A 23,933-nucleotide genomic window follows, 5' to 3' on the forward strand; every position below is an offset into this window, starting at 1 on the left:
TCAGGCGTCTCCTAAATCGACCTCACATCAATTCGTGGTAGCGTCCATTGCCCGGAAAGCTTGCTCTGGAGACCATCCGAACCGCCGATTCGACCACTCCCTTCCGCCCTCCTCCTAGGTCCCATCACAACAATCGCAGCCATGGCTAACCGACGGCCTCAGTACGTTCTCCATCCCCCTTCCAGGCCGAATAGGCAGGCCAATTGAGCGAAACCACCGCCGAAGAAGACCCCGGGCCGATCGCGATACAGAGAGCTTTAGAGAGAGGCTAACACCCAGCGCCAGGTTCAACCAGCAGTTCCAGGTCGACACGACCCCTCTGCCCGACGATATCCCCAAGGTCAAGGAGATTGGTGCCAGCTCCGCGCCTCTTCTGTCGGCGTCCTACTTCATCGGCGCCCGTTGCCGCGAATACAATGACGACTTCATGCAGTGCAAGACGGACAGCGCGGGCCGCGGCGAATTTGATTGTTTGAAGGAGGGTCGTCGGGTCACCAGATGCGCCTCCAGCGTGTATGTTGAATCCATTGCTATTGTAGCGAGCCTCGTTGTCATGTTGCCGACGGGCTGCCGCTCAATTTTGCCCAAATGTCGCAGACAATGGGTCCCGAGAGCAGGTGTTATTTGATAGGGATATCGAATTGCTAACATGGGAACGACACTACATAGGCTGAAGGATATCAACACCCACTGCCTCGAGCAGTTCAAGGCCCACTGGACCTGCATCGAGAACCGTAACCACCAGCTCTACCAGTGCCGACCAGCCGAGTGGAAGCTCAACAAGTGTGTCTACGAGAACCTAGTACGTCACCATCCCGCGCATCCGTTCCAGCACGACGAAGGGAACGATCTGAACACTCCCTACTGCCTCAGATGGAAACATCAGACTCGCAGCTAACACACTATGTCACTAGAAACTCGAGAAGAACATCCCCGACCAGCGCCCTGGCGTCACCCCCGTCGAGCTCCGCCACCACATGATCTACGCCGACCAAGCCATCAACACCCTCGAGGGCAAGCCCTTTATCCCCCCGTCAAAGCAACAAGCATCGTAGAGGTGTAGCAAGAGCAGACGGCGATATGGGGGTTTAGCGACTTCTTCCGCGTGAGCGCGCGGAGGGCAATCGAGGGCTTTGTGTTGAAGATGTAGGACTTGGAACTAGGCGATAGAAAACGCTGTGTACATATGTCATCAATCAGAGTTGGGATCACACCAATGGCTTCACTTTTTTTTTCTTAACATCTTTCGACCCAATGCAGATCTGCTTTACTTGTTCTAATGTCTGATGCCGCTTCAGTCGGGTGCGCCTGTTGGTTATTGATGGAGAGAGTGCTGAGACGTATAGACCATCACGACTGTTTTAAATTCGCCATAGGGCTCTGGCAGGCATATGGACGATCTTTTACTAGATGGAAGCGGTTAACCTCATATTGTCACAGAGGTCTTCACTTCTCCAGGTTACCCTCAGCACCTCTTATAGTAAAAGCCAATCAAAGCAGCAAAAGAGTTCACCCCCCCGGTGCTGAACTGGGGGCTACATCTCTGGCGCACTTGCTGGGAATCGAACTCGAACTCGTAGCCTGTCGTCGAGTAGGCTGTGGGCGTAATTTGATTGTCGACCTTGAACCACTCCACCACCCAGCCAGTTTGACCTGACCCGTCGACCTAGACGGGCGCCTGCTGGCTGGTAACGAGAACGGAGTTGAGGGGGGGTATATAGCTTTGGCTTCACTCTCGTGGGTGTATTGGGTGTAGACCGGATGAATATACAGTGCGTTCACGTAATTCTACCTTGCTCAGCTCTCCGGGTTGCTGATGGCTTTCGGGTATCCTAGGTGATGCATAACTTAACTACGAGCCCGTCTCGCTAGAAAGGTATCTTTGGCAAGACCATTTTGGCTTTTGTCGCCAATCTCTCGATTGAAGCAATCATGTTCAATCTCGAGTGATCACGATATGCTGTAGCAGATAATCGACAAGCAACACCACTGACAGGAAGGCACAGCATCGTCAATAACACTCCGTCCCCTATTGGAAATACGATTCTCCCCTGTCCACAACGAGTAGAGGCATTTGCCCGAGATGTCACAGCAAAGGAAGTAGTAAGCCGCCAGCATCCGAAACCATGCGAACCTTCTTACAACCTCCCACTCTCTCATATTCGCTACCTCTCGCCGTCCCATCACTACTAATCGTAGCACAGATCGCCACCCCAAGACAGTCTCGCGCCTCTCGCCCCGCCACTACTATTCAAAGCCTCTGTGTCCCATCTTACCATTCGTAAGACAAATCAATCTACATAAACCCCGCTAATCTGAGATGTCTCTCACAGGAAAGAGGGAAGCCGAGGCTGATTCCAGTACACCCATAGAAGCTGGGCGCCTTCATCTAGCTCAACTACCGCCATACTTTAGCCCACGTGTACTTGACAAGGAGACCTTCAACAATCTAGACTCACAAGAGCCTCTTCAAATTGTTTCTCTCTGCCCTGCCCATATCTCGTAAAGACACGTGACGTTACAATTGATGCCCAGGTTGCTTCCACGAGCACTAGGATCGTAAAGTAAAACAAGGTAAGCGTAAGCTCTTGTCTGAGCTGTCAGACACTGCAGTATCCAGCTGTCAGCGGGTAGCCGGGACATAAAGGGTCAGCGTGAGATGGGGCGGGAGCCAGTTCGGTTACGCCTTCTGCAGGAATGACGAGGTGAAAAAGATCATGACATATTCTCTAAAGATGACATCTAGTATTCACTTCAGTCACATTTTGGTAATACTTCTGGGGGTGAGTGGGATCTTCTACTAACTGAGATGTGAGCAGCCACTCCAGCTCCGTCACAGATGCGATGTGAGATTAGTTGGGCAGCGAGCATGGTGATGTCCATGTTCCCAGCGAAGCTGGCTACGACTTGATAATGCTCGTAACCTGCGCTGCAGTCAGGCAAGAAATCACTCCTTTAGGCAAGACAAGCCGGTGTATCTCAGAGAGCACAATATGCTTCCGACGCAAGGCTTCACACAGGACAAGATCGCCACCACCTCTGATTCACCACCTTTGACGAGACATAGAACACCTTTGTGGTCCCCCAAACCTTCGTAACCTTGTTGTCCTCAACCCAAGGTGGCCACACGCAGTCCACGTATTCCGCGGAGTCCTCTATAGCCCGCCAAGTTGGAGCGTACTGTCGGGGTGGGCGAGAAAGTACACTTTGGCCGAAAGGTTACGAGTGCGGCTTCTCCTTCACTGACGCGAACCTGCCATTTAAAGTCTACAGATGCCTGGCGTCTCGCTGTAGCATTATTTATGCCGGTTCGAACCTCAGTTTTTGACGTTCCCTTTTTTCGACATATCTTCTCTCCATTATTGAAGACATTTTGAATTGTGTTGTCCATTCATAAGTATTAAAATGAAAGCAAATTTTGTCCGGCAAAACACCAGTCGAGAGATGGTGACACCAACGGGGATCGAACCCTAGCCCAACTTCCTAAAAAGACCTTCTGCTTCACGCAGACTACCTCTCCAGAGAGGCAAAAACTACAAAAGCCACAAAAGAAGCATAAAGGCGCTTCTAGGCGGGCAGGACGTTGTGTTGTGTGTCAAACGATGTAGGCGAACAGATGTAGTAAGAAACGATGGAGATGGACATATAGAAAGCTGACGGGCTATTCTTTTCCTGCGCGACGGCGGCCCAGGCATCACACCCACGAAGATGGCCCGACCTAAAGATGCCGTGGAAAGAAATCGAACAACCGTAGCGGCTTATTTGGTTATTCAAGGAGAGCACGCGAAAGGTTTTACAGGTTCTAGAAAGGCCGTTCGGGTACAATTGCCCGGAGGAGGGACAATGAAGAGGACCAGCTGGGTAGGATGTGTGTCCCATGATTCTTGAATCACTCTATCTGAGACATTGGGCCGGGGGTGATGAGTCCGATGCCACCATGAGAAGCCATGCAGGCGAATCCAACATCTCTACTCAGTCTAGAGCCTTGATGCCACTTACCGGCAGAGACCAACAGAGACTCATGCTCTCGTCCGGGGAGAGTCGTACAATTCATAGTAGCAGCCGGCCATGTATTCTCCCCCAGAGTTGTCCGATCTGAGACTCAGAGTGCGAGGCCATCCGATCCAAGAACCGCGGCAATGTCGTCGTACAGTGTCTAAGCATGACTGAGTGTTATGTATTTGCCACATCGAGGAACCATTGCTAAAACTGCACTTGCTGGATGGTCCTCCATCGTTAAAGCGTTCGGCATCCTCAACCTGGGTGTTGCCTTCTTGTCTAAGACAGTGGACTAGATTGTGAACCCCGTGTTCAGATCCTGCGGCATTCGACCCCTTGGATCTGACTCCTTCATTGAGACTTCGTCAGCATCTCAAAAGAAATAGTCATTAGTGATATTCCCGCCACCATGATGCGTCAAAGGAAGCAATCCCATCGTGTTTGACGCTGTCGTGAAACCGCCGTTGGCTTGACGTCAGGGTTCTGCTGTCGACGATGTGAGCAGAGGGGAGATGGAGGGGCTCTATCATGCCAGGCGCTTAAAGCGGTATTAGGGTAGCGCAACTTTAACTCCCGGGCGCTGAACGACCAGGTCGCAAAAATTGGCCGCAGCCCATCGTCAAACAACATGTTTCGGCTTGCGTCGAAGTGTTTTGGCGATCCAAGTGGTTCTCAGCCAACCGGATGCACTTTGGACGGTAAAATCCAGACAGAAGGCTTGGTGTTCTGCTTCTCTCGTTCTGGCAAACGAGGCCGTCAACCGGCTTTGTTTACGGCTGGCGGTTCAAGACAGAGCTGGCGCTCTTCTCCCAGATTTGCTTTGAAGGATGCGCAGCCCAACAAGCAAGCAAGCGGCGCTAGTCACTAAATCTCTTGTGCGGCATTAGCTTGCCCGGGATGGGATGGAGATGAGCCGATGTTGGTATCCGCAATCTGGTGATAGCCTTGAGCTCTAGCAGCGGCCGGGTCTTCAGATCTTGGGATCCATAATGGAGATGCCGTCTTCCCCGGAGACGGACGGTCTGAACGCTGACATGATGTGCCGCAAGGCCCGCGGTTCGCCGGCAGTGGTAAAAAGAGGGCCGCGGGGCAGAGAAGAAAAAAACTCTCACCAAAATCTCCTGGGTCAAAATTAAGGATGTTTGGTGCCCTGGAAGTAAACGACACCTCATTTCCTGGTGGGTGCGCAACCTCAAGGTGGTCCTCTCTGAACCCTGTCCCGCTATCTCGATGGTTGTGCCCGCCCCATGACTGAGTGCGGTTGGACCGCGAACAGCAGGGGAGAGAAACGTCTGATTATCTGATAGCTTTGCGTTCATTTGCATAGAGAAATGAGATGAACCGACAAAGACAGAGGGGGTTCCCTGGCGGTCAGGCTCTGGCGGTCTAGGATAGCGATGTCGGAGAGGTCCCCTCGTCTCCGCAATTAGTTTCACCACATGGGTTGTAGGTTAAGCCGCTGGAAGCCTGCAGAATGAAAACTAATATCTAAGCTGTAGTATACCATCCCGCGTACGAATCCTTGGAGATGGGATTACATTTCCATCTGAGAGAAGTTGGAGAACAAGAGATGAAGCTCTATGCTTCAGGATCTAAGTGTCATTGGCGATTGGCAAGGTTGCATTCAACTAATGTCGGGGAATGCATCTGTGCACCTCCCATGTGCAGGGGAGGGGACTTCCGAGCTATCATCGGCGAACTAGCCCAACGTCTCGTCGCTATGTTGCGTTGTATGTCTGTACGGATAGTTTAGTACAGCTCAGTTTCCAGACCCTTTCAGCTCGAGGCTACCACGTCAGATAGTATGAGGTACTAAAGTCAGGCGGATGATGGGAGTGTCGTCCCTAACAGGCTACTAGGTGGCAATGGTTGAATCATGAAAAGGCCTGGTGTCTGTGGTTTTTCTTACGGCATTGGCCACCCGAGTTCGTTGGGGACTGGTCGCCAAGAAGGCGGGACTGTTCGATGGAGAATAAATCAGCTGTGCTGGCTGTCTGTCACATACGCCATCTCGATCAATACTGCTGATCACGGCTCCAGTCTGGCGAAGAGGGGGGCAGATTGGCTTTCGGGAGAAGACCGTCTCAAACTTTGGTCGTTGGAAGATGCTGCCCACGCGGGGACTAACGTCAAGTGCAGCGGGAGACGATTCTGAAGCGACCGTTGACTTATGCCATCGTTTCTGCCGTGATCCATTGCGTCTTTTGCATCTCTCCGAGTGGTCAGGTGCCAAACTCCGGAGCCCGAGTCATCCTAAACCACGACATATTTCTTGTGGTCGGCCGTGCGTGGTGTAAGTGATGGCATTAGTGTCCCGCTGCCGTCGGAAGTCATGCAGCGCTCGGGCGAATGAACAGTTTCCTCTTCGGCGGTCGCCGCACCAAAAGAACGCCTTTGAAATGGACACGCGGACTCTCTAGCTGAAGAGGCGTCCTTGGGTGCATGGCAATCATTGCGTATCCTGTAGTTCGGCGAGCAACACCACGCGGCTTGCACCCTGGGGAAGCATGGCATGGAGAGCTTCTTGCCCCCTTCTCCGTCATCAAGGCTCCTTGGGAGCAATCGAGAATGGAAGTTATCGGTGCAAGTGAGGATCCGCTTCGGCGTCCATGAACCATGCCCACTGCCCATAGCTGATAATGAGAGAGGGATCCGTATCGGTTTCTGCTTCTGCTCCTCTACCCCGGAAAGGCAGCATGATGTTGCTGTAGTGGGCGGCCGGAAGATTTTGCAGCTTCATCTCGCTCATCGTGAGTGCTGTACCAGGATGCCAGGTTTTGTTCCTGGTTGGTCGTCATCGGTAATCAGACGTCAAGAGATGCGTCGTGTGCGATGAGACGCTGACAGGATGACAGAAGCGGCACAGATGGTGATGTGGAGAGGGGGCCAACAAAAGTCTCCACGAAGTATAATGAGGTCATTTGGCGAGACAGCGGAAGAGACGGCCAAGGTGATGCGGCAGTAAAGTTTAACGCAGACTGCCGACCGGGGATGGTTGACAGGAGTACAGCGTGTGAGCGTGCGCATACGTAGTCCTCAGCGTTGCAGCGATCGACCCGGTGAAAGCGCCATGGCTTGGGCCATTGCTCGGGAGACAGACTACGAGAGACAGAGAGGAAACAGTGTGAAATGGGCGGCAACGAGAGAAATCATAGAAACAGAGAAACACTTCTGTGGCACTTTGGTGAGTCTGGCAGAATAGAACGAATCCATAGAAAGGTGCACAGTTCACAGTCCACGCAACGCTTTGAGCAATTCGCGGAAAGACTGGATGAACGGGTCCCCACCGAAATTAAGGCCGTTTCAGACTGGTGGATCTCCCCGGGCCAAGTGGCTGTTTGATGGAGACGCCCAGCAGACCCTTGCAGCAATCAGGGCAAGAACGACTGCATCTGCAAGGCACCGGCTCGGTCAGCCGTTGGTGTTGAACCAATGGGACGAGGCTACTGCATGCTGCTGCTTGGGGATTGGCCAGAGATGCCGGGAGACCAGGAGTCGGGACGTGGGCGGGAGGGCAACATCCATCTCATCGTCCCATGGGAGGAAAGAGCAAGGGAGGGGGTGAATGGAAGGGGTGTGCGTGGCAGGAACGAGGCGCCGGGACGAGGGGCGGAGCGAAGGTGCGCTAGCTGGTATTGGCAACAACTAAACCAAAGAAACAGGCGCTGGGGAATCTGCAAGCCCCTTTTCCCCCTCCATTCGACCCCCTCCCTATCGTGATTCCACTTACAATTGCAGACAAGTTGATAGTGTCATCTGTGCTGGTATCATGGTACTAGTCAGCCAAGGCCGTTGCGGTGATTTTTGAACAAGCTGAGGGCACAGGGACGGGAGCGCGCTGTCGCCGGCACTGACGACGAAAGGGCATCGGGATCCAGGACTCAGCAGGGTAGCTGACTCTCAGGCTTCAGCTTGACGCTTGAATCCGCTCCTTGATACACCTTGGCTTGAGATTTGTGGTAGAGACCCGTTGTCATGGTGAGGGGTTGACCTTTGCTGTCCACGTTTACGCATACCCGTATCAGAGGGCGTGGTGAAATCAAGAGAACAACAAGGGATCGATGTCTAGATCATGTTGTATAATTGCCCTCATCTAGGCGTGCAGACTCACCGCATGCAGTAATCTGGACCGGAAAAATCGGCCTCTCTGGATCGGGAAGCTGACCCAGTGATAGACATCATCTAGACCAAGGTGCATTGCGGTGCCGCGATGGGAGGAGCCAAGATGCGAGGATCTGCTCGTTGCATGGTGCGAGATGGGAGGCAGAACCCTGGATAAGGTGAGCTGAGGTGCTCCAGTGCATGCTGGGCTGACAAGCTGACCACCGGTGAGGCGTAATTCAGCATTGTGCTGCTATTTCTACTGCGTACTGCTGTTCCTATTGTTGCCGTGCAGCTTGTGCTGCTGTCGAGGTCTGTTCCCCCAGTCGCCAGGATGAAATAAAGTATTTTGACTTTGTTCCTACCCGCCTTGATGCCTTCTCCCATGAAGACCAATCGACATGTGCATCTTTTCGGGGGACTGGACATAGGTAATCGTAGCTACTTACCTAATATTAGCTAAGGCATTGACGTATATTCCCGAGGGTGGAAGTGAGAAGGGACCGTTCGAAAAGCCATTGTTGGTCCTTCCCTCTCTTCCGTCCCTTCCTTCCTTCTATTGCCTCTACATTCACCAAAATCCGTTCCTTCCTTCCCTTGAATGGTGGTGGAGGAGGGGGAGGGGAATGATACGTCCACCCCCGCAGAACCTTGATACAATCTCCAATACACCCCTCCCACTTACACCGGGCACACGCTGCAGAGTGCAGGAGCAACACAGTTCGTCCCTTCCCTTCCACAGTTCATCGTGACCCCGGACAAACCAAACAAGACCAATTTCTTTTTGGGCCTGCGCAGCTCTTGCTTTGCTTGTCTCGCCTCCAGGTCATCGCCCTTCATCACCGTTGCCTCCACCTTTTCTGGCCGGATCCCGCTCCCACGGACCACGAACACTTGACCCTCGTCACGCTTCTTGGCTCTTGAATCTGCGCCGTAGCCTGTAGCCTGCCACGCAGCAACAGTGTTTGTTCGTTCCTTCCTGCAGGGTTCACTTTGCACTTCCGTCGGCCCGTCCTGCGTTCGTCAGGTCGCTCATTTTCTACGCCAGTGTTCTACGGAGTAATGTAACTCGCAAATCTCACACCTCTCCACGCGCCAGAGCAGCATCCAGCGCCAACCTAGACCTCACACCACCACTCATCTCAACCTCCACACTCACTCACTGATTCACTCACTCCTCACACGCTCACTTTCTCACACACCCCAACTGTCGCCTTCATATCCACACTCACGCAGCGGTAGTCATTTCGACCCCGTCAACTCAACCACCACAGTCCACCAGCAATATCACCATTCAGCAACCTAGCCCAGGCGCTATCCACGGTCCGTGGTACAACCCACGCACACCAACATCCTCGCCAACACTGCATATCGCCTCCCCCCCGGCTGCCCTGGATTCTACCCTTGTCTGGACTAGACTTGCACTGGACCCAACGCTCAGACTCTAGTCCCTCTCCGCCCAGTCCCTCGATCCCAGTCGCGCGGATTTCCGTCGTCCTGTCCGCTCCCTTTTAGTAGCCAGACGTCGCCATCCAGAACATCTTGTCTCTCCTTCTTGCTTCACCACTCCCAGGAGACCACTTCGTTCGACCCCCTTCACCCCCCTTCTCTTCTCCCGCCCAGGCCTCGGTCGCCATCGTGTCTGTTCGACACCGTCCATTCCTTTTAAAACCAATCACATCGCCCCCGGGTCCCGACCTCGAATCCCCTCTTTTCCTGCACTCTCAACCTTCCAGGATAGAAGGATAGGCTCTCGACATTCCTTACGAATCCCGATACCTCTTCACGTTCTCTACCCAAAAACCACAAGCATCAGGCTTCTTGTCACTCCTTCGCAACTTTTCTCACGAGAATTCTTTTTTTTCCGGCTCACCACCCAAAAAAGAGATTTTACGACTCCCGACCGGTCACTCCTTCCCAACTTCAACAACACAACCGTTGTTCAACCACACTCTTTCTACAACACCACCAGGTCCTTGACGGAACCGTATCAGCAGTGCTCGATCACCACACAGCTGGCTCTGAGAATTACCTCACGGGAATTTATTTGCCTCCGACAAACCAACTCACAAATTCTTCCCAACACAACTACCGCCTTCGGACTAGATCCCCGGTAGCCAGATTCCGCGAATCTCTTCAAGACATCAAAAACTCAAAAAAGGTAAGTGGCACTGATCCAGACTTCCTTCCTCCCCACATTCCCCACCATATCTTCATTCCTATCGCGTCAATGGCATTGTTTGGAACGCCGTTTTCAAGACAGTCAAATGCCATCGCGATTCAGCCCGCTGCTGCCGACAATGGACAAAGACCTCTCTTTGTTCATTGTCTCGCCCGACACGTGTGCCCACTTGACTCACGTTTGGTTGAACAACGAGTTCGCCTGGGCCCGGGTCGATGGCATCGAGTCGTGTCAGCTGGTGTGCCAGCGTGCGACTAAGGCTGAGTCTCTCGTCACCTCGTGAAGGACATATATCAGGCTGGTGTTTCCTGATGTTGCTCGAGATGCTTGTCTTACCCTTATTCATCACTCTCTTTTTTCCTCAGCAAGCCAGCGCTTATTCGCACTTTCCTTCATTTATTTCACTTCACTCACTTCCCTTCGCTTCATCTTCATTCACTCAGATAACACCACTTCGCCGGGCGAAGCTAACCATCGTTCAGACTTATTCTCGTTGATTTCACAATTCAACCTTCAAAATGAAGTCTTCCATCGTTCTTGCCGCCACTGGCGCCGTCCTGGCCATGGGTGCCGCCATCGACCCTCGTGCCATGGAGACCGTCTTGGACATCACCTACGTGACCGTCACCGTCACCGAGGGCGTCCCTATCGAGACTCCCGCTGCCACTCCTTCCAGCAGCCTTCCCCCCAAGGTTGAGGAGACCCCTGCGCCCGCGCCTGTCTTCTCTACCATCACCACCAAGCGCCGCTCTCGCACTCCCAAGGCTTCCACCACCCCGACTCCCACCCCGACCCCGACTCCCACTCCTACTCCCACTCCCACCCCTGAGCCGGTTGTCGAGCAGCCCGTCGCTTCGGAGCCCGCTGCCTCCTCTTCTGCTGCTCCCGTCGCTTCCGTCGTCGAGACTACCCAGTCTACCCCCAGCACCGCTGCCACCGTCAGCGACCTTCAGACTGCCGCCATTGATGCTCACAACATCCACCGCACCAACCACTCCGCTCCCGCTCTGACCTGGGATGCCGACCTTGCCAGCTACGCTCTCATCACTGCCAAGACCTGCGTCTTCGAGCACGACATGTAAGTACCGATGAGAACCATGGATCCATTCCGTCTCTAACCTTCATCTAGGACTACTGGTGGTGGCGGTTACGGCCAGAACCTCGCCATGTGGGGTGCCACTGGCTCCGAGAACTTGGGTGAGGCCAAGGCTGCTCAGCGTGCCATCACCGAGCAGTGGTACAACGGCGAGCTCAACCTCTACACCGGCTACGGCCAGGCCAGCCCTGACATGACCAACTTCCTTCAGTGGGGTCACTTCTCCCAGTTGGTCTGGGTTGACACCACCAAGGTTGGCTGCGGTGTCTACTACTGCGCTGCCGGTACCCTCAGCTCCATTGGCAGCTGGTACACCGTCTGCAACTACAAGTCCCAGGGTAAGTTGATCTTTTCCCATATCTTCCACTTGTACAATATTAACGATGGTACAGGCAACGTTATCGGCAGCTTCGACAAGAACGTCCTGCCTCCCGGCAACGCCGCCACCGTCAACGTCGCCTAAGTGTCGTGACACGCAACTGCATTTGCACCCTTCGTGTTGCCTGCTTGAAGCATAACTGGGTTTTGTTTGCGACACGGCCACCGGGTACGAGTGTGGATGAGCTCCGTCGCATTAGCGAGGCATTTCTTCTCTTCTACCGCTGTACTTTAACAGGAGATCGCTTGACCTTTTTTCGATCTCCTTGTCCCTCTCCTGGGACCCTTTGAATCATGCGCTTTGGTCGCCCACGAATGGCATGGGCAACTATTCTCTTCATACGAAAACTTCCTCAAGGCACTCGCGTGATGGGAAAATCAAACGTCTTTTTTTGCGCCGGCCGAGACCATGATTCAAGGACAACTGGACATTGATGATGATGCATTTACGGATCTGGCGTGGAACAAAGAAAATCATTTTGGGGAAAGGGAACCAACCCACCATGGAACATTGCATTTTGCTCTTCTTTTTCGATTCTTGGCCTGGTTGTTTTGTCCCTTGCAGTCATTTACCCGGTCTGTCACTTGACAGGCGTCTGGGTTATGAATCTGCCTGGGTGAAATCCCGGCACCCTGTTTATGACTCTTTTGGTTCTCTGTACCTATGGTTCTTCTTCGACTTGAATTTCGGGTTTAGGGAGGCTAGGCAATGGAATCCATGATTTTTATGGTTTGGCAAGATATGTTCTCGAGGACAAATCGGTCGTGAAGTGAAGACTTGAGTGATGTTCGCTGTTTGTGTCTGGTGTCTCTTCCTCTTGATACACATGTATCCTCGGTACTGAATAGGATTACTGCGTCATACTGCCAGGTCTCGCTGGCTCGTCAATTCGACTGTGTCTTGTGTCGTGGTTGCGTGCGCCGTTGTGAAGTGACGTTTCGTTGGTGCACATATCGGCTGCTCCGGTGTGCAAGGACTCAAGGACTCGAAGTGCGTGGTTATGGTCGAGAGTGCCGCACAAAGTGATTGTAGTAGGTCGGCTATTGTGTCCCAAACATTCTGATACTGGGTCTTCAAGTGAATGCGGGCTTGGAAGGCGAACACCACTGACAGCCAGGCTCACAAGAGGGGATGCATTCTTCTTTTCAACTCGTCGACAGCATATACTCCTGAGAACGCACCGCCACCTGATGGCGCGTGTGTTCCCGCCGTGTGGCAGTGTGGTCTGCCCCTGAGCCCAAGTCTCCAACAGCATTGTGAAACGTGCTGCTGCGGCTGATGGCTGTGAAGATGTGGGTTCGGACGGTGCCAGTGGATGGGATGGTTGGATGTGGGGGTGTTAGGTGGTGGTTTAACGTCGTTTCTTTCAATCTGCGACTTTGTACTATCCGCGTGTAGATGGCTGACATGGCTGTGTTCGAGTAGATGAGAGACTTTGAAGATAGGGGAGGGGGTTGACGGGTATGTGGGAGGAGAGTTTGGTTTTCCTGGGGTTTTGGATGTTTGGGAGAAAGGGAGACGATGAGAGGGTTGCGCGGCGATGAGGATTAAGTCATTTACCTCGAGCGCTGTGGGTATATGCATGTTTTTTCCATGATTTTTGATCAAGATTTCTCATTTCGTGGTGTCTTTTTTGGATTGGCAGATCGAGGAGTTGATTGATGCTACTAAGCTCTTGTGCGTGAGAAGGGTATTTTCTTACAGGTTCTATATGTTGCTGACCGTTGTTTCGGTTAGATGTAAGCCTCGGGCATATAGATGCCTCTGCTGACGGCTCTCTAATTCTTCGTTCCACTCATCGTCTTAGGCATGATGATGTTTGATAGCCATTTGGATATGGCACGTATCTAGGTACATAGGTGCCCTACCCAGCACCCCGCCGTCGATATCCGTACCTCCCGTCCATAATCGAACTTGAAACCAGCCCGACACACCAGGTCCGATTGCTACAAACGCCATCCGCTCAACAGAGCTCAGAGTTTCGTATCATACTGACTCAAGGCTTAGAAAAGCGAACAGGAAATTGGGATTCTACTCACCAAAGATGAAGCCGGCGACTCTCCTCCCATGAGCAACAGGGCAAAAACGTCGAAGACACACGCCTCTGGCTTCTGGAGGATGGCCTGCGCCGGACTCCCACCGCTGAAGTCAGATACGACATGGCTCAGCGAGCCGGGTGCTTCTCCGTGTAAGCAAAGGACTCCTGCGCGGAATCTAGCGAGGCATCGCCAAGGATCGGGAATGACATCGGCTAAGTTGCGGACGACGAAGAGAAGACTTCAAATTCGATATGGCCTGGCATATATGAAGCGCCGAAGAAGCCTGTCTCTTCATTTCTCATCCCGTGGGTGGTAACTCTTCTCGTTTCCGGATCAGACTCGCGGGATTTTCGAACCCTTTTCGCTCCATTGCTCTAGATCAATTCCTGGCATCGAGACTAGTGTAGCGGCTCCTCTTATTCACTTTCCCTCAAGAGTCGCCATCGCGTGCTTCTATTATTTCTCTGCTGTTAATACACGCCCTCTATCTAGGATTTGATTAATAATGAAGTCGACTGTCAAGACAGGCAAATGTGGCCTAGATATGACGAAGCTGGCACGATAGCCTACCTCAAATCATCACGGTGTCAGAATTTATGGACTAGCGATCGAGAGACAGCCGTGTAAGGGGAGAACTCTTTGCTTCAGCAGACAACTCCATGTATCGTTCGATCATCATTGCGTGAAAGACTTGTCCAGAGACTGACTTCTTGTGGCGCGGTAATACAGCCTAGAGATGGCAACGAAAAGATCCCTGTCAGGACCAGTCGAGATCCTCGACGAAGGTACCCATCTGCCAGAAGAAGAGGTGATGAATGATTTGAGGAGATATACTCACCTCATGGCTGTCCACTTCAGTAAGACGGGCAAGCGGTCTGCCGAGAAGGTTAGGAGTGTGCTAAGGAGTAGCAATGGGATGTAGGATCGGGACAAGCTTGTTGTTGAGCAAAGAGTCCTTTACGGAGCTGATGTTGGTGATGTTGCTGACGTGCCAATAGTACCTATCGAACTGGATAACTATGACTTTCACGAATAGGAAGAGACAGAAGCAGATACCCGGTACTCATGGTACATCTCAAATCTTTGCTGCCGTCGGCCACATGGTCGTCGAGCTCATGTTCTCGTTCATCAGTCTTCACACCAGGAGTGAATACCAAAGATGATGATGGCCGAAGACGGAGGATGTCAGACGCAACTCAGCTGCCATTACTCGCCGTTACTACTACCTATGTCCACCGAATCGGGATAAGGCATATGTTGGCAGATCTGGGGAAACTGTCGCGCAGAATCTGGGCCCGGAGGCCTGGCCGCGGGCACATGCTCCCATGTAAGCTCATGCACCCTGACCCAGGCCGGCGGCTTGATCACTGCTAGTCTATAGTCGTGGTGAAGTCGCCGTCTCAGGGCGGCAGGAGTAGCCTCTCACCCGGTCTTCCGGGGGCGGGGGGCACGGGGGATTTTGCTTTAAGGCTAAGGCTTTTCGGACCCCATTACTTGAAGACGATGTAAGAGTACTTGGCTAGTATTCGTCTTGCGATGTCGTCTTGCGATGTTTATTCATTGTTCTGACCCCTGGCCAGGTATTCGAAGCTGCGAAGTCGGTGGCTTGCATGATATCACCTGCGCAGACGTCCTGGTTCTTGGCATACAGGGCCTCTGAGACATGCGCGGGATGGCCACGCAGTTTGGATATGTTGGTGACATGATACAAGCTGTAAGTCAACTTCCAACCTGTGAATAAACCCCTCATGATAATTTTGACTTATACCACTGGTAATGGGTTGCATATGTCTTAGGAGCTGAGATGTCAAGTCATCGCAGGCTGATAGGACGGGGCGCGACCAAAAGCCAAGGTGTAAGTTATCCACAGCGGAGCCACATTTTTCTTGGTTCCTCTTGGGAAAATGCTTTGCCAAAAGCTTGACCTGACTATCGCTGAGTATTGCTCTTGGCTATGGAATTCAAGTGTAAGCCAGGAACTCGGACTTAAGTCAAAAATCACCACGACAATACCAAGGATGACTATTTGGTAGTATAGTATATATCATAGCGATTGATACCGTCTCAAACAAGATATCGAATAGTATGATGGTATTATCAATCGTGATGTACAGAGAAATACCGCCCCTCCCACATGTCTAGAGAGTGAGAGTGAGAGTGAGAGCTGCGGAGATCTCTTTTGTGAGTGGCCCGTGCATGGACCGGGGTGTCATAAGTCCGTGGCTCTCCACGCCATCCACACGCATCGCGTTTTCTTATCTCTCTCCCTGTCAACCTCTCGCTGATACCGGCGCACGATTTGCAACCTCGATGCGAACTCTGATGTCAACCACCCGGCGACGCCTATTACTTATCCGTTCTGCCTTTCTGCCCTCGAGCTAGCGCCCCGGGATATGAAGAACGGTGCGGGAGCCGTAGCGTGGCTTCTTATCGTTTCTTGGCCGCCGGCCACTCTCCACCAGACGAGACTGTCCCTCACAAAGCTGCTTCAAGACAAAGAGGAAATGGTTTCTGGGAAAACCTCGTACGGGCCACCTAGCAGATCATTGTGTCTGAGATCGAGCTTGGCATCCTGTCGTTCCTGTGTGCCTCAAGCCGTCAGCGAAAGGCTTTCAGACCACCCATCGCGAAACCGAGCAGCCCAATTGACGAGGTCTTTCTCGTATCAGCTGAAGTCAGCAAGATGAGCCCAATGGCTACCGAATTTACTTTAGAGATTGACTCGACGGCTTATGGAAATCATTTTCTTCTCGCAACGTTGAATTCTTGTTACAGTCCTTTCTCCTTTATCATCTCTCTATGCAACCCCAATCTAAAACCGAAAGATTACCAAGTCCTCAAGCGATCTTCGGCCGTTGGGTCTTGATTAAGTCAGACACATGGGGTCTCGGCAGAAGCCTGCAGCTATTCACGCGCTTTTTACTCCATGAAGTGTGAAGCCACCCATGAACTCCCCGCCGAAAGATATCGCCCTGCCGTATCACGGCCCCATCCAACGCAGATGCTACCCCAAACAAGCAACGCCCTAGCACCCGACTGGCCGCAGATCTAACCAGAGGCTAACGTCTGTCAGATTATGAAGACATGCCATTGGTCCGGGACATGCATACGGCAGCAAGACGGCAACACCATTTCTATGACTGATTGAATTTTGGCCTTATCTCTCTGCTCTGCATGGCCAGTACGCTTCTGTGCATGTGTGGTGGGCGACCTCTTAGCGACGCGCCTTATGTACTATCCGCGCTATCTTTCTTTCTTACACTCAAACTTCGTCTCAAGTCTCAAAGTTGAGGTACAATCTTGGAGGATCTGGCTGACCCTGGCCTTTGCTGTTCTTCTCTGCCCCCCCCCCCCCCCCCGGCTGCTACTCCCCCCTCCATCCCCAGCCAGCTTTACGCCATGATGTGATCCCAACTAGCCTGGCAGTTGTATCTGTTCATGTCTGAGTGGGGGCAAATGTCGAACCGTTGTCTCGACTGGCACATGGGACAAGGGTAGGTCCGGTAGTTTAAGCTCCGATAGCCGTAGGACAACGTTCGGGATCGATGCTGCCGCCGGCCAAACTGTGCTCGCTTGTGAGGGAAGTTTGCCCCGGTGCAGATACATATATACAGGAGGGCCGGTCCCAAGTTGTCGGGATGGAAGTAGTGTCTGTCTCAAGGGTACAGCAGCTTCTCTCTGAGCTTCACACCAATACATAGTCGAATCCTCAGACGAATTGGCCCAAGATGGTGACAGCAGCTCTCAACCAGGGCGTCGGCTACGGCATCGTCCTCGGTGTGGGCTTTCTCTTCGCCATTGGCATGGTACGTTGACCCTTGCGTGTTATCCAAGGGTGTTCACGAGTGATTGACTGTGATGATGCAGATTGCCACCACCTATGTGCTCAAGCGCTACAACCGGGAGCTGCAGACTTCCGAGATGTTCACAACCGCCGGTAGAACAGTCAAATCAGGCCTCGTCGGTTCCGCAGTCGTTTCTTCATGGACTTGGGCCGCCACGCTGCTTCAGTCTTCTGGCGTGTGCTACCGATACGGTGTCTCAGGACCGTTCTGGTACGCCTCGGGCGCGACTGTCCAGATCCTGCTCTTTGCGACCCTCGCCATTGAGCTCAAGCGCAGAGCACCCAACGCCCACACGTTCCTCGAAGTCATCAAGGCTAGATATGGAACGGCTACGCACATTGTATTCATTGTCTTTGGTCTCATGACGAACATCTTGGTTACATTGATGCTGATTGTCGGTGGTGCGGCGACCGTCAATGCCTTGACTGGCATGTAAGTCACAAGTCCCTGGCAGCTCTGGTTGAGTATGAGGAGAAATTGACACGGAAATCGTAGGAACACTGTGGCTGCTATTTACCTGCTCCCCGTAGGAGTTGTTGCTTACACCCTTGTCGGAGGTCTCAAAGCCACCTTCCTCACCGATTGGGTTCACACATTCATCCTGCTCATCATCATTATCCTCTTCTCGCTGACGACCTACGCCAACTCCGATGTCCTCGGCAGCCCTTCCAAGGTCTACGATCTTCTCGTTGAGGCCGCTACAAGACATCCCGTCTCTGGTAACGCCGAAGGCTCCTACCTGACGATGAGATCACAGGGCGGTGTCGAATTCTTTGTTATCAACATTGGTAAGTGACGTTTCCCATCTCCCAAAGACTTCACCTTTTAACGAAACTCGATATAGTCGGCAACTTTGGAACCGTCTTTTTGGATAACGGCTACTACAACAAGGCCATCGCCGCGTCACCAGTTCACGCTCTTCCGGGCTACATCCTCGGTGGTCTCTCCTGGTTCGCCATCCCGTGGCTGACCGCAACCACCATGGGCCTCTCCGCCCTCGCCCTCGAGTCGAACCCCCGATTTCCCACCTTCCCCGACCGCATGACCGAGGCAGAGGTGTCCGCCGGCCTGGCCCTCCCCTACGCCGCCGTTGCCCTCCTCGGCAAGGGTGGCGCTGTCGCGACCCTTCTCATGATCTTCATGGCCGTCACCTCCGCCTCCTCGGCCGAGCTCATCGCCGTCTCTTCCATCTTCACGTACGATATTTACCGAACGTACTTCAAGCCCGATGCCAGCGGCAAGAGGCTCATCTACATGTCCCACGTGTGCGTCGTCGTATACGCCGTCATCATCAGCTCCATCTCCGTCGGCCTCTTCTACAACGGTATCTCCATGGGCTACCTCTACGTGCTGATGGGCGTCCTCATTTCCGCGGCTGTGATTCCGGCAACCTTGACTCTGGTCTGGAAGGGCCAGAACAAGTGGGCTGCGACGCTGACCCCCATCGTTGGCACCGCCTTCGCCATTATCGGCTGGCTCGTCACGGCCAAGAAGACTTGCGGTGTTCTGGACGTCACTTGCACGGGTTCCAACAGCCCCATGTTGGCGGGCAACGTCATCGCCCTGCTTTCGCCCATCGTTTTGATTCCCGTCTTTACGTTGGCCTTTGGCCTGGACAGCTACGACTGGAAGTCGATGATGGCGATCCGCAGAGGCGACGACCACGAGCTGGCTAACGCCGCTGGCCTTGATCTTGAGGACGTGCCCGGCAACACGGAGTCGCAGGCTGAGTTTGAAAAGGAGCAGGCCATGCTCTCGCGTGCCTTTAAGATTTCCGTCTCCATGACGGCCTTCATGTGAGTATCACTCTTGGTGCATTTCTGCTTGTTACCATCGAAGTCAAAAACTGACAAGAAGATTAGGACCATCGCTATGCTCATCCTCTGGCCGATGCCCATGTACGGATCCGGCTACATCTTCAGCAAGCCCTTCTTCACCGGCTGGGTCGTCGTCGGCATCCTCTGGATCTTCTGTTCCTTCTTCGCCGTCGGCCTGTTCCCCATCTTTGAGGGCCGCGGCACCCTCGTCCATACCTTCAGGTCTATGCTTACGGGCAAGAAGCCGACGCGTCTGCCCATCGTCACCGAGGGTGAGGATGACAGCAACGAGAAGACTAGTCCTGGTGCCGCTACGCCGGAGAAGACTGGCGAGACGAAGGAGGCGATCTCTTCCTGATTTTGTGATATTGATGAGAATGGAAGGGAAACAGATGTGTTGCAAAAAGGGGTGAAGCTGGTTGGAGTTGTGGTTTGCGTTATACCCTCGTTTATTATGTGTCTTTCGGGAAGTGATAGTCAGGGTTGAAAGGCCGAGAAATGAAACAACGTCTGATGAAGGATTGAATGTAGAAAATCCATGCTTAGATCTATGCCACATTCCCAAGCTCGTTTAGCCTGGATCCTTCCAAATTCATAAGAGGATAAATCATGGGCAAATAACTATGAAATCGCTCGAAGAGAACGAACCCTGGTATCTGACTCGGCCTCTTGAGTCTATGGGATCATGGCCACGACACGATCACCAAATTTCCTCTCACTCATAAACATGGACTTCAAGAAACTCGGCCGAAAGACTGAGTAAGCAGATTTCTTCCGTTGGAGAATGGTCCTGCGGCTGGGTTGGGGACAGGGATGCGAATTAAGCATTAATTACCGTTCCGCTCACTCCAATACTTCGACCCTGAGGCTCTGAACCCTTGATTTCGTATGACAGATTCATCCTAATTTTCACCGTTCTATACGTAGCTCTCAAGTTACAGATCAAGACCTTGGGCCTGTTCATATGCTCTAGCCGCGAGTCACGGCCAGCTGGACGCGGACTAGGCCGGATCTTTCCAGTAGAAGGTAGCGACAGGCATGAATCGGAGGAGAGTTTGAAGCCAAAGCTTGAGCAGTTATTGCGACATTTAGCGTTGAGCTGGGCGAGGGTATTTTCCCTCAAGTGTTTGGGATTTCGCTAATGTGAACTTCCGCAATCTATTCAGTGAGGCATTTAGTTAGTGTACTATATTACGCAAGGTAAAGAAAGTTCAGATCTATATGCTTCTGAGGTCAAGATGAATTAAGTATGTATAGATAGGCGTGAATTCAGGTACAGCGGGAGGGAATTGCTTACATAATAGAAATACCCCTCATTCGGGGAGAAACGAATGGTGGGGCAGCGCATTTTATGTGTCGAATGACCGTTTGGTCGCTGCGCAGCAGCAGCAGCAGCGACAGCCCGCAGTGACGTCTGGTCCTCGAAAGACACCGACCCTGAGGATCCTCTCGAACATTTTCGACTTGCCGCTCAAAGACATAAACAACGGGTCGCTTATTTCCACACCGCAGGATCAAAGGTAGCAGGTCTTTTTTTTTTTTCTGGAAAACCTCGCATTGCTCTACATGACTCGCCTTCTTTGACTCTCTATCCCGATCTGTACAACGAACAGGCTCGAAAGACTACCCTTACCGCACATTCTTGCCCCAGATCCCCTCGCCTCGGGCCGACTGACGACCACCTTCGACGTCCCCGCCGCTACCACTTGCGGAAATATCTCGTGATCTTTCAATACAAGATCGTAAGCACTCGTTCCGCGAAAAGCATTCGCAGCCTTTGGTGTTGCCAACGCTCGACGCCGTCCGTACACATATCTAAAGCCACGGTCAACAGCGTTACTGGCTTCAACAAACATCCCACAACCCTGAGCATTACTCGCCGCAGCATTCCGCCATGGTCGCTTCCGAATTGTCACAAGCGGCACGGGCTGAGAAGGCTGATCCTCAGCCGCTGCAGCTTGCAGCTCAACAGATAAATGACGGCCATGAACCAGCCCCGCCATTGGTGAACAGGGTTGGGCAGAGCAAGAGCCCGTACGTGCGAAGCCATGCGGACGGCCGCGTCGCCTGGCAACTGCTTAACGACGAGTCGATCGAGAGAGCCAGGAAGGAGAACAAGTTGATCTTTCTGCACATTGGCTTCAAGGCCTGCCACTGTAAGTCGTCGAAAGACATAACCCCGCGGATGCCCGATCATGTGCGCTGACCTTTCTTTTGCAGATTCGCGACTTACATCCACCGAGTCCTTCACCCACCGCGAATGTGCCTCGATCCTGAACGAGTCCTTCATCCCCGTCATCATCGACCGCGAGGAGCGCCCAGAGCTGGACACGATATATATGAACTACGTGCAGGCTGTGAGCGGATCAGGCGGCTGGCCCTTGAACCTCTTTCTGACCCCTGATCTCGAGCCCGTCTTTGGTGGCACCTACTACCCAGCTCCCGGCTCGAACAATGGAGGTTCCGATGATGAGGAGCGTCTGGACTTCCTAGCCATCTTGCGCAAGCTGCAGAAGGTGTGGAAAGAGCAGGAGCCGCGATGCAGACAGGAGGCAAAGGAGGTCGTGGTGAAGCTACACGACTTCGCGGCGGAGGGTACTCTAGGAACCGCCACGGTCCAGCCGGGTGTTGCGGGCTCGCAGACCGCTGCCATTGGAAGATCAGAGACGGGGCTGGAGCTTCCGGAATCCGGCAGAGCGGCTGCCGCCGTGTCAAGTGAGCTCGACCTGGACCAGCTGGAAGAGGCTTACACGCACATCGCCGGCACGTTTGACCCCGTCTACGGCGGTTTCGGCTTGGCCCCCAAGTTCCCGACTCCACCGAAGCTGTCCTTCCTGCTGCGCTTGCCCCGGTATCTTTCCCCTGCTCAGGATGTTGTGGGCGAGACGGAGTGCGCGCACGCTACGGAGATGGCCCTCTTCACACTGCGCAAGATGCGAGACAGCAGTCTGCGCGATCATGTGGGAGGCTCCGGCTTTGCGCGATACTCTGTCACTGCAGACTGGAGTGTTCCGCGCTTCGAGAAGCTCGTTGCCCAAAATGCTCTGCTTCTTGGGCTGTACCTGGATGCATGGCTGATTGCAGGTAGCGGCGAGAAGGACGAGGAGTTCTACGATGTCGTGGTGGAGTTGGTCGATTACCTCACCAGCTCCCCCATCAACTTGGCTGAAGGTGGTTTCGTTTCTAGCGAAGCCGCAGACTCGTACTACCGACGTGGAGACAGACATATGCGAGAGGGAGCTTACAACCTCTGGACACGAAGGGAGTTTGACACAGTCATTGGAGATGACCACGAGGCAGCGCTGGCTGCGTCCTACTGGAATGTGCTTGAGCATGGCAATGTCGAACCGGACCAGGATCCCAACGATGAGTTCATGAATGAGAACATTCTGCGTGTTGTCAAGGATATTTCAGAGATTGGACGCCAGGCTGGTATTACTACTGATGAAGTGAAGAGAGTGGTCACTTCAGCGAAACAAAAGCTCAAGGCACACAGAGAAAAAGAGCGCCCAAGACCCGAGGCCGATACCAAGATTGTTGTGGGACGCAACGGCCTGGTGATTTCCTCCTTGACAAGGGCTGCACTGGCTTTGTCGACCGTTGATGCGTCAAAGAGCCAAGCTGCGATAGAGGCTGCCAGCAAGGCCGCGGCCTTTATCCGATCCAACCTTTGGGATCAGAGCAACAAAACTCTTTACAGGATATACCACGAGGGTGTGGGTGAGACAAAGGCTCTGGCAGAGGACTATGCCTATCTCATTGAAGGTCTCATTGGACTTTACGAGGTGACTGCAGACGAGAAGTGGATTGAGTTCGCCGACGAGCTTCAGCGTAAGGATCCTTCCCCATTCTCCTCCTGAACTCTAGAAACAAACTAACACACCACCACAGAGGCCCAAATCCACATCTTTTACGACAGCCCGACTCCGGAATCCACAACATCCCGCTCCTCATGTGGCGCCTTCTACACCACACCCGAGAACGCGCCCCACACGATCCTCCGCCTCAAGGACGGCATGGACACCGCCCTCCCCTCCACAAACGCCGTCTCCGTCTCCAACCTCTTCCGCCTCGGCACTATGCTCAACAACGACTCCTACGCCGCCACCGCCCGCGAGTCCATCAACGCCTTCGAGGCCGAGATCCTGCAGTACCCCTGGCTCTTCCCCGGTCTGCTCTCGGGCGTCGTCACGGCCCGTCTCGGCGGCGTGACGTGGGTCGTCGTCCGCGGTCCCGACGGCGCGCAGGACGAGTTGACGACGAAGCTGCTGAGGAAGCTGAGCGTCGAGGCGAGCGGTGGGCTCAGAAACGTGGTGCTGCTCAAGAGCGAGGAGGACGTGTTGGCGCAGAGGAACCCTGCGCTGAAGGCTTTGGTGCAGACGCAGCGGCCCGGGTCGTATTTGCTGGAGAATGGCGTTTTCCGCCCCATCACGCCGGCGGACGTAGCATGAGACACTGGGAATGTGTTGTAGCCA

The 23,933-nt window shown here is 53.3% G+C and overlaps 6 protein-coding genes across 6 annotated transcripts; 5 read left to right on the forward strand and 1 right to left on the reverse strand.

Moving 5' to 3' along the window:
• Positions 1–141: 141 nt before the first annotated feature.
• CTAM01_08961 (CHCH domain-containing protein) lies at positions 142–1,055 on the forward strand (the record flags this gene model as incomplete). Its single annotated transcript, XM_060524981.1, has 4 exons — positions 142–161; positions 286–513; positions 670–802; positions 915–1,055. The coding sequence occupies 4 exons, from the start codon at positions 142–144 to the stop codon at positions 1,053–1,055; spliced, it is 522 nt and encodes a 173-aa protein (XP_060380421.1).
• A 6,844-nt stretch (positions 1,056–7,899) lies between these two features.
• Positions 7,900–8,338, reverse strand: CTAM01_08962 (uncharacterized protein; the record flags this gene model as incomplete). Its single annotated transcript, XM_060524982.1, has 2 exons — positions 7,900–8,064; positions 8,111–8,338. Coding segments are annotated over 2 exons (393 nt in total), but the record flags the coding sequence as incomplete, so codon positions are not given.
• A 2,462-nt stretch (positions 8,339–10,800) lies between these two features.
• On the forward strand, positions 10,801–11,841 carry CTAM01_08963 (putative effector 14; the record flags this gene model as incomplete). Its single annotated transcript, XM_060524983.1, has 3 exons — positions 10,801–11,360; positions 11,412–11,716; positions 11,771–11,841. 3 exons carry the CDS (start codon positions 10,801–10,803, stop codon positions 11,839–11,841), a joined length of 936 nt encoding a protein of 311 aa, XP_060380423.1.
• A 2,691-nt stretch (positions 11,842–14,532) lies between these two features.
• On the forward strand, positions 14,533–14,718 carry CTAM01_08964 (uncharacterized protein; the record flags this gene model as incomplete). Its single annotated transcript, XM_060524984.1, has 1 exon — positions 14,533–14,718. One exon carries the CDS (start codon positions 14,533–14,535, stop codon positions 14,716–14,718), a length of 186 nt encoding a protein of 61 aa, XP_060380424.1.
• A 2,806-nt stretch (positions 14,719–17,524) lies between these two features.
• Positions 17,525–19,816, forward strand: CTAM01_08965 (sodium symporter family protein; the record flags this gene model as incomplete). Its single annotated transcript, XM_060524985.1, has 5 exons — positions 17,525–17,602; positions 17,664–18,073; positions 18,137–18,429; positions 18,486–19,437; positions 19,504–19,816. 5 exons carry the CDS (start codon positions 17,525–17,527, stop codon positions 19,814–19,816), a joined length of 2,046 nt encoding a protein of 681 aa, XP_060380425.1.
• A 1,536-nt stretch (positions 19,817–21,352) lies between these two features.
• Positions 21,353–23,909, forward strand: CTAM01_08966 (uncharacterized protein; the record flags this gene model as incomplete). Its single annotated transcript, XM_060524986.1, has 3 exons — positions 21,353–21,614; positions 21,679–23,289; positions 23,350–23,909. The coding sequence occupies 3 exons, from the start codon at positions 21,353–21,355 to the stop codon at positions 23,907–23,909; spliced, it is 2,433 nt and encodes an 810-aa protein (XP_060380426.1).
• Positions 23,910–23,933: the final 24 nt, after the last annotated feature.

This window comes from Colletotrichum tamarilloi (genome assembly GCF_030869305.1).
Source record: "Colletotrichum tamarilloi strain Tom-12 chromosome Unknown Scaffold_33.1, whole genome shotgun sequence".
In the NCBI taxonomy this organism is placed as follows: domain Eukaryota; kingdom Fungi; phylum Ascomycota; class Sordariomycetes; order Glomerellales; family Glomerellaceae; genus Colletotrichum; species Colletotrichum tamarilloi.